This window comes from Cucurbita maxima, unplaced genomic scaffold (genome assembly GCF_002738345.1).
Source record: "Cucurbita maxima cultivar Rimu unplaced genomic scaffold, Cmax_1.0 Cma_Scf00011, whole genome shotgun sequence".
Classification (NCBI taxonomy): domain Eukaryota; kingdom Viridiplantae; phylum Streptophyta; class Magnoliopsida; order Cucurbitales; family Cucurbitaceae; genus Cucurbita; species Cucurbita maxima.
Window position 1 is genome coordinate 3677643 of NW_019272027.1, and position 9760 is coordinate 3687402.

Here is a 9760-nt window from a genome sequence, read left to right on the forward strand (position 1 = left end):
AAAAAAAAAAAAAAAAAAAAAAAAAAAAAAAAAAAAAAACCTTCTGCGTGGGTCAATGGGAATCATGTCGTTTGCAAGTACCGATGTGTCGTAACCTATACGCAATTTATGTGTATAGTATATATGCCCTAGTTTCTTCTCCTTTTTTTTTAATTAATATTTGTGAAATTCCCATTTTGCCCCTCTAAATTTGGTAAGATGGTCAGACCTAGATGATTATTTTCAATAATTAAGTTTTTTTTTTTAATTCAATTACTAAGTTATTTTAATATGGTTCAATTAAATATTAATTATTATGAATTTAATTTCATAAACATTATTCAATAATAATTATTTGAAATTCAAAATTTTCCACTTAAACAAAAATGATTTTTTAACGATCTATTTCAATTATTAATATAATATGGAATATATCGATACATATAGTAGTTATCTCGTGTTTAAGCAAAATAATTAGAAATTGAAAATTAATTAGAGAAACTTCAAACTCGTGTCCCCCTGTTACTTTAATATCGTAGCACCTAATAATATTTAAACACTAATTCAAGGTATTAAATTTACCTTTAACCGGGAAAATGCGACACTTTAATTTTATATTTCTCGACTCTTTATAAAACCCGAACCCCAAATGAGGTAGGAATCCTTAGTTTGATCGAATTAAGGAGGTTAAAATGGGGATTTTCCACTTCGAATAATTTATTTTTTTAATATAAGATATATTATAATTAGTTATAGTAATAATGTAACATATTATATTACATTATCAATGACATTTTTCTAATTTAAGTTGTGTGTTATGCTGTTTGTGTATATAATTTCATAATATAATAATTTTAATATTAAATTGTAATGAATACTAACAATATTAATACAAACATTAACATAAGATTATATATATATATATAAAAAAAAATAATTCTCTATTTAAAAATAAAGAATAAAAATTATAAAATTTTCCGATCCTTGAACGGAGATTCCTCGGCTCCCCAAAACAGGGGACAAATTTCCACGAGAAATAGAATAGAAAGTTCATTCCCGACCCCACCCTACCGTACTCCCTCTTGGGGGACTTGCATCCTCGCTGGCACACCACTCGCTGTCTGGCTCTGATACCATTTATAACAACTCAAGCCCACCGCTAGCAGATATTGTCTGCTTTGGTCCGTTACGTATCGTCGTCAACCTCACGGTTTTAAAACACGTCTATTAGGGAGAGATTTTCACATGCTTATAAAAAATGTTTCATTCCCCTCTCTAACATACATGGGATCTCACAATCCTCCTCCTTAAAGGCCAACGTCCTTGTTTGCACGCCGCCCAATGTTTGATTTTGATACCATTTATAACTGCTCAAGCCCACCGCTAGTAGATATTGTCCGTTTTAGTCCGTTACATATCGCCGTCAGCCTCGCAATCTTAAAACGCGTCTACTAGAGAGAGGTTTCCACACTCAAATATCCCGGAGAATATGAGATGTGAAAGGAGATAGGATCGAGGAATAAGAACACACAAGGCAAGGACGTGTTTGTTTCGTACAAGTTTTGTTCACTTTCAATTCCAACAATAACTACAAGCTTCAAACTTTGATGCAATCATTCGTGGAGTTTCGCTTTCAAACATTATTTCCATAACAAATTTAATGCCCAACTTTCTCCCTTTCTTTGCCCAACTAGTGGAATCTTTACCTCTTCGTCACAATTTACTCTATTTATCGAAGAAGAACGAGCGATCAAAGGAAAAGATGGACCCAAACGAGAGCGAGAGGGGAAGATCTAGATCTAAAACGAGAAAGAGATAACAAAGCGAAAGTCAAAGCAAGAGTGAGCAGGAGAGAACCGAGACAAAGAAAAAACTATTAAGCGACTATCTGATGATGCTAACAAAAGGTTGGAAAACTTTGAAATTTTATTTTGTGATAAAAGTGATGTACCCGGTGTGTATGAATGTGACATCCAAGTAAATTAGGGTATATGAATAAAACGAGACAACATCTGAATAGCAGCGATTCTGAGAATAGTATGACTAAGAAAGACTTAAAATAAGTGAAAATCACTGTCGGTTGGTACAAGGTGTACCTTCATTTTCAATGGCTCGATTAAGCAATTCTATGTTGGGTGACATTCTTTAGAATTTTCCTGGTATGCACGAGAGCGAGGGCATGCTGGAAGAACTCATGTTAGTTTGTGGTATAGTTTTCATAAGACGTGAGAAGTAGGTAACGTGACCATGTTACCGAAGAAAACAAAATTTTAGGGCTAAATTTGTAATTAACTTGGAGGGCAAACAAGTAATCTAACATTCTACCTTCCACATAAACTTTTCGGAACTTTTCACACATTTTCCGAACGCGGGTTGCTCTGTCTCGCTACACTACGACAACTTTACTGATCGCTCGTGACAGCATCACTCCTTCACCAACTCTCTGCTTCTCTGCACAATTTCTCCGCCATTGCCACTCCTTCCATTTCTTCAGAGTAAACAATTTTCTTCATTGCCTTTATTTATGTTCTACTGTTCCTCAGGGTTCTATCATTTTCTAGCTCTAGGCCACGATCATGAAGCTAGATAGCCCAATATGATTCTGAGTGCTCTGTTTCACTTATTTGTATTCTGGGTATTGATCATTGACTCGTTTGTTTGTGGCATTTGAATGTTGGGTTTCATTTATTGAAGATGGAGGGAGATAAAGATGCCTATTACGTCGTACGGAAAGGGGATGTTTTTGGATTTTACAGGAGTTTTAAGGAGCTCGAGGCTCAAGCTGGATCTCTGGTAAGCGTTTCCTGTTATCTGTATTTCTATCATCTGAGTTTATTGTTATTCTTTTAAGAAATTTCATAAAATCAGTGGGGAGCATGTTTATTTCTTGGGGGTTTATCCTTTTGGTGAAATCATCCTGTTGGTTGCTTTGAAATTGTTGGTTTTTAAAGAGTTTTTAGGTGAGTTTGTGCGAGATCCCACTTCGGTTGGGGAGGAGAACGAAACATTCTTTGTAAGGGTGTTGAAACCTCTCCCTAATAGACGCGTTTTATAACTTTGAGGGGAAACCCGAAAGAGGAAGCCCAAAGAGGACAATATCTACTGGCGGTGAGTTTGGGCGGTTACAAATGGTATCAGAGCCAGACAGGGTGAATACAAGGCGGTGTGCCAACAAAGATGTTGGGCCTCGAAGGGGTGGATTAAGGAGTCTCACATCGATTGGAGAAGGGAATGAATGCCAATGAGGATGTTGGGAACCAAAGGGGGTGGATTGTGAGATCCCACGTCGGTTGGGGAGGAGAACAAAACATTATTTATAAGTGTGTGGAAACCTCTTCCTAGCAGATGTGTTTTAAAACTGTGTGGATGACGGCAATACGTAACGGGCCAAAACAGACAATATCTGCTAGCGGTGGGATTTTACTGTTACATTCTTAGTTGTATTGGATCAGCCATTCTAGGGCCTAAGGATAAACTTCTCAAATTTATTATGGCACCAAAACATGAGTTGAGTATTGAATCTAGGCTCCCTTTTGTCTGTGGATTGTTTGCCATGCTTCCAACTTCATTTCTCTTCCAGCATCATGTGGTATATAGTGGCCAAATTGGCGACAAATACGAACTTGCTTCTCGTTTTAACGTAAAGAGAAAAAGTAAAATAATCTTGAACTCGTTCACTTGCTTTCGAATATGGGGTTGATGTTAGTGTTACTTATTCTCCATCTTACTAGATATTTGATCCTAATGCAACGATCTACAAAGGGTATCACTTATCTAAAGAATCCGAGCAGTACCTTGCATCACATGGACTTCGAAGTGCAACTTACTCTATAAGTGCTGCTAATGTGACAAACGATCTATTTGGAAAACTACTTGCTTGTCCTTATGAGGTTAGAAACAATGCATTTTATGTTCTAAATTCATCAAATTGCTTTAAGTATTCTGTTCATTGTGGATCAAGTCGACCTCTTATCTCGTTGTGCATGTTATACTTCTCCGTTTCTTATAAAAAAACGGTCGACCTTTTATCTGAAGTCATTAATTTTTTTTGTTAAATGAGTTTGATGTTAGATTCTTTCTTGCTTTATTTATGAAACTGACATAACTATTAAACTTGAATAGTGCACTTCATTTTGATTTCCCGATATCGATGAACGAATTGTATATTGAAACGACATAGAGGTTGGAGATGAAAATTCTGTTGGTGTTCATTACGCTTGATACATGTTTATATTTTTCTCAGCAACCATCTTCTACTAGAGGAAAAATGGCAGAAGAGTACCCCAAAGCTAAGAGACAACGAAACGTTGAGAATACCGAATCGGTAAGTTCGTTAATTTCTCAATAATGGTTGAAAATTTCCATTGTGCACCATGGTTATGGAATGGAAGGCATGTCCAGGATTCATGAGGCTGTTGTTTGTTATCTTCTGTTTGTTATCTTTTACTACATTCATTTTGTGTTCTTCAGGGGTTTGTAGATGCCGACATGGTCTCAACCGATTCTCCGAAACAAGAAATTACTCGGGATCATGGCTCTGAAGCCGTACCTGCTTCTTCAAGCCGTGTAAGTGTGTTTGGCTATCTCTTCAGTGGTTATTGATTGACTAAAAGTGTTTTTATGAAAATTGGTAGCGTAAGTGTTTGACTGTCTCACTGGCACTCGTTCCTCTCTCCAATCGATGTGGGATCTCACAATCCACCTTCTTCGGGGCCCAGCGTCCTCTCTGACACTCGTTTCTCTCACCAATCGATGTGGGATCTCACACATTCAATGGAAGAGACAATACACCAGAATATCGAACCATGAACGAAGAAAGACACGAGAGAAAAACATATTGGCTAATGATTGTGAGGCCCCAATTCTTGACTGGAGGGGACACCTCCACCAAAGACCTCAACCCTTCCATCCCTTGGATAGATAGAGAGGCTGATGATACTAGCTGGGAAATCTTGCTTGCACGAACTATTTGTCATCTACGTTCCACCTTGTGGACATGGTGAAAGTTCGAGTAGGGGTCGTTATAGGAATCAGTTGAATTCTAGTGTGAGGAAAACCACCTTCTTGAACGTTTGGCTATATTTTTTACTCTTTCCTTTTATGAGTTTATCTTAATGTTGAAATTAATGTGAAAGTTAGGATATTCTAACATATCATGTAAGATTTAACTTAATTTCCAATGGTTTAAATAATAAATTAAATAAATCTACTCACAGGTCTATTTTCTTGAGTTTGATGGTGCCTCAAAGGGAAATCCTGGACTAGCAGGTGCTGGAGCTGTATTACGTGCGAACGATGGAACCACGGTAGGTAAACGGTTACTCTACACATATTTTTAAAGTGTTTTTTTTTGTGTGCTGCTGCTTGAATCAGGTTGTTTGATAGATCTGTAGGTTGCAAGAAGGGGTTGGGATTGCTACAAATAACGTTGCTGAATATCGTGCTGTAATATTAGGACTGAAACATGCTCTAAAGAGTGGCTTTAAACACATTTCTGTGCGAGGAGACTCCAAACTCGTTTGTATGCAGGTTTGTCACCTTTATTAACGTTTTATATATAGACAAGCGCTCTAGCTGACATGCTTTGCTTTGCACAACCGTATTCATTCAAAGAGGTAAAAACAATCCAAGCCAACCGCTAGCAGATATTGTCCTCTTTGGGGTTCCCCCTCAAGGTTTTAAAATACGTCTGCTAGAGAGAGGTTTCCACACCCTTATAAAGAATGTTTCGTTCTCCTTTTCAACCGATGTGAGATCTCACATTCCACCCCCTTTGGGGCAAGCGTCCTCGCTGACACTTGTTCCCTTCTCCAATCAATGTGGGACCTCCCAATCCACCCTTGTTCGGGGCCAACGTCCTCCCTGACACTTGTTCCCTTCTCCAATTAATGTGGAACCCCCCCAATCCATCCCCCTTCGGAGCCTAGCGTCCTTGCTGACACATCCCCTCATGTCTACCCCCTTTGGAGCTCAGCCTCCTCGCTAGCACATCACCTCGTATCCACCCCCTTCGGAGCTCAGCCTCCTCGCTGGCACATCGCTCGGTGTCTGGCTCTGATACCATTTGTAACGGTCCAAGCCCAGAACTAGTAGATATTGTCTTTTTTGGGCTTTCCCTTTCAGGCTTCCCCTCGAGGTTTTTAAAACGCGTCTTCTAGGGAGAAGTTTCCACACCTTTATAAAGAATGTTTCATTCCCCTTTTCGACCGATGTGAGATCTCACATTCCACTCCCCTTCAGGGCCTGCGTCCTCGCTAGCACTTGTTCCTTCTCCAATCAATGGGGAACCCCCCAATCCACCCCTGTTCAGGGCCAGCGTCCTTGCTGGCACATCACCTCGTGTCCACCCCCTTCGGGGCTCAGCCTCCTCGCTGGCACATCGCTCGGTGTCTGGCTCTGATACCATTTGTAACGACTCAAGCCCACCACTAGTAGATATTGTCATTTTTGGGCTTTCCCTTTCGGGTTTCCCCTCAAGGTTTTTAAAACGCATCTTCTAGGGAGAGATTTCCACCCCCTTATAAAGAATGTTTCGTTCCCCTCCAACCGATGTGGGATCTCATATTTTTTATTTCTCTTTCGACATTGAAGTTTTTGTTTCTATAAAAGAAAACATTTAGAATTGCAACATTTATAGTCTAAGAAAATTGATGGAATATGAATACTCGAAGTGAACAATAAGACTTGATTTCCATGACTTCTGTTAAATTTTCTGCCTTCTCTCCATCTTTCTCGTGTTCGAATTGGTCGTAAAATAAAACGCTGATTTTGTATGACAGGTTCAGGGTCTATGGAAGCTCAAAAACCAAAATATGGCTACTTTGTGTAAAGTGGCAAAGGATCTCAAGGATAAGTTTGTGTCATTTGAGATAAACCACATCCCCAGGGTACTTCTTTTAAAGTGCATTCTTTTAATCTTTTAAAGTATTGTTCTTTTCATTCTTGGACCTTAGTATTCAATTCTTTCATAATTTTTTGAATTGTCCTATCCATCTGGTTTGGTTGGCTGCATTTTTTTTCTCAATCTTCGATGAGAAACTAAGCTTTTTAGGATATAAAACGTATTAGCCCAAGCCCACCACTAGCAGATATTGTCCTCTTTGAGCTTTCTCTTCTAGGTTTCCCCTCAAGATTTTAAAACGTGTCCACTAGGGAGAGGTTTCCACACCCTTATAAAGAATGTTTCGTTCACCTCTCCAACCGAGGTGGAATCTTATAATCCACTTCCCTTGGGGTCCTAGCGTACTCGGTAGCATACTACCCAGTGTTTGGCTCTGGTACCATTTGTAACAACCCAAGCCCACCGCTAGCAAATATTGTCGTCTTTGGATTTTCCCTTTCGGGCTTCTCCTCAAGGTTTCAAAACGCGTCCACTAGCGAGAGGTTTCAACATTTTTATAAAGAATGCTTCATTCCCCTCTCTAATCGATGTGGGATCTCATAATCCGCCCCCTTGGGGACCAGCATCCTCGCTGGCATACCACCTGGTGTCCCACCACTAGTAGATATTGTCATCTTTGGGCTTCCCCTTCTGGGCTTTCCTTCAAGATTTTAAAACACGTCCACTAGGGAGAGTTTTCCACACCCTTATGAGGAATGTTTCGTTCCCATCTCCAACCGACGTGGGATCTCACATAACAAAAGAAGACACAGCAAAAGGAACCAAACAAGAAAAGCGTATGCTAGAGCTAACAGTGATAAATGACAATGTCTGTCTGAGTACTCTAAAAATTTACTGCCTTTTTCGTTTGGAGTTATCACCTCTTAGATTTGATATGATCAAATAACCTCTTAATCGTTATGTTCAAATCCTTGATAAATTATAAAAGTGAAAAAGAACACAACTCGAAGTACCCTGGGTTAACATCGTGCCATGATGCAGCATGTGAAAAAAGTAAATGGATTTCGAGGGGGAATGAATGGATTCAAACCTCGCCACGAGTTTTGTGATACTAAACGCTGTAGAATAAAGAAGGTTCCACTAGAGATTAGTCGAGGTCCATAGAAGCTAACCTACAACACTTACACAGCTCTGTACTACATGAAGAAGCCTTCGTTGATGCTTAAACCTTTTTGATATTGTTCTGATTCTCTTCAAGATTGCAAGCTATTCAATATTGATCATCTCATTCCTACTGATATTTCACTTGAAGGAACAAAATTCCGACGCCGACGCTCTAGCAAACCGTGCTATATATCTCCGAGGTAAGCGATGCCTTTCCCAAAGTTAAGCTTCATTGTCTTCTCTCCCCTTGCATTGTCTGGCTTGGTTAAATGTAGCTTGGTTGAATTTTGCAGATGGCATTGTAGTAGAAGACTGCAAGCATAAATGAACATACAATGAGCTGCCCAGCTGAAGTGCCTATTTTGAACCATTTGGTGTTAAAAATGGCTGATTAGCACCACTAATTTTGGTTTACTATGTCCCCTGGGATGCAACTTCAAGACTGTAAGCATCAAAAGCTTTATTACTATTTTGTGAGTAATGCAGAGATATAAATTTTAACACGATTTCTCCTTTTGAATGTGACGAAGTGAGTTAGGTTATCGGGAGAAATCCTCTTTCCTTAGTTTATGCTAATCAATTGAGTAGGTATAGGAGTTGCATTCAAATTTCTATGGAGACTGAATGCTCGTAAGAGCAATAAGACAGTCACAGACAAACAACCTATAACTTCTGAATCCGAATGTCCAAAAGACCTACTGGTCGGCCACTACTGCCTATGATCTTGTAGCTTTAACAAGTTTTCGATCGATCGTAGGCAGCTTTAACAAGTTTTTGATGTTAGAGGGTAAAAATTGCGAACACTTTTTCAAGTTTAAGTTAAAAGATCGCAAAATTGCTATGCTTATTTCATTTGGTTTCTAACTTTCATTAGGATTTTTATGAAAAAAAAATCATTTTTAATTATATTTTTTAGAAAAATGTTAATAGATATTATTCGCATATCGCCCATCAATTTCATGATTTTAAAATGCTTAGTTGACGATGATCCATCATGGGCGAAAACAACAATATCTACTAGCTGTTGACTTAGCCTGCCACAGTTGGTATTAGAGCCAGTCACTGAACGGTGCAAGACACTGGTGGAGTAGGGCTAGATCTTCTCTATAGTAGACGCATTTTAAAATCGTGAGACTGACATCCATAACGGGCTAAAATGGACAATATTTGCTAATAATGTGCTTGGACGGTGTCTGGTGCGAGACATTGGTCGGAGTAAGGCGGGAGACTTCTCCATAGACGCATTTTTTTGGGTGGTTCAAGGTGGTTACAAATGATTTGTTCAACCAATAGTAATCTTAAAAAAAAAAAAAATTATAAAGTATATATTTTTTAAAATGACTTAGAAAAGGGCTGCGTGCGTGTAGGTGGATAAGCAGATAGAAATCCCAAACACCTCACCCCACGTAGAAACCTTCAAGAACATGGCTTCAATCTCCACCTTCCCCATATTTCACTCCATTTCTCGCCCTGCTACTGCAAATCCAACTCCATTTCCTGTTTTCAGATCTTCAATCTCTCTTCACACCTCCACCAACTTCGCCGCCGCCGCCGCCGCCTTCAGGCATTCGGCGGTTTATGGCCACAGGCAGCCACGCGGCCTGAGAAAACGAATGGCAGTCGAAGGGGAGGCTTCAGTTCCAGAGCAAGAAGTTGAAGGAGAAGAGCCGCCGGCGGTCACCGTGTCCGTCTCGCCCTCTGATATGCTCACCATGTTCTTTCAGGTATATACTCTTTTTTTTTTTTTTTTTTTTTTTTTTTTTTTTTTTTTTTTTT

The 9760-nt window shown here is 39.2% G+C and overlaps 2 protein-coding genes across 2 annotated transcripts in view; both read left to right on the forward strand.

Annotated features, from left to right (window-relative positions):
* The first annotated feature begins 2348 nt into the window (after positions 1-2348).
* On the forward strand, positions 2349-8528 carry LOC111486303. Its single transcript, XM_023133378.1, has 10 exons — positions 2349-2474; positions 2674-2772; positions 3711-3869; positions 4223-4303; positions 4450-4545; positions 5196-5285; positions 5365-5508; positions 6759-6866; positions 8133-8184; positions 8278-8528. Exons 2-10 carry the CDS (start codon positions 2674-2676, stop codon positions 8310-8312), a joined length of 864 nt encoding a protein of 287 aa, XP_022989146.1. The 5' UTR covers positions 2349-2474; the 3' UTR covers positions 8313-8528.
* Positions 8529-9332: 804 nt separating this feature from the next.
* Positions 9333-9760, forward strand: part of LOC111486304 — a 3888-nt gene continuing 3460 nt past the window's right edge. The window contains exon 1 of the mRNA XM_023133379.1: positions 9333-9708. Within this exon, the coding sequence (XP_022989147.1) occupies positions 9409-9708 (300 nt within the window). The 5' untranslated portion in view covers positions 9333-9408. The remainder of the gene's footprint in view (positions 9709-9760) is intronic.

What these genes read in the sequence shown, in the direction of transcription:
- LOC111486303 (XM_023133378.1), top strand. Translation starts at nt 2,674, where the DNA reads ATGGAGGGAGATAAAGATGCCTATTACGTCGTACGGAAAGGGGATGTT. An exon ending in TACCTGCTTCTTCAAGCCGT is followed by an intron (nt 4,546 to 5,195) that starts GTAAGTGTGTTT and finishes ATCTACTCACAG; the next exon opens with GTCTATTTTCTTGAGTTTGA. An exon ending in AGATAAACCACATCCCCAGG is followed by an intron (nt 6,867 to 8,132) that starts GTACTTCTTTTA and finishes TTTCACTTGAAG; the next exon opens with GAACAAAATTCCGACGCCGA.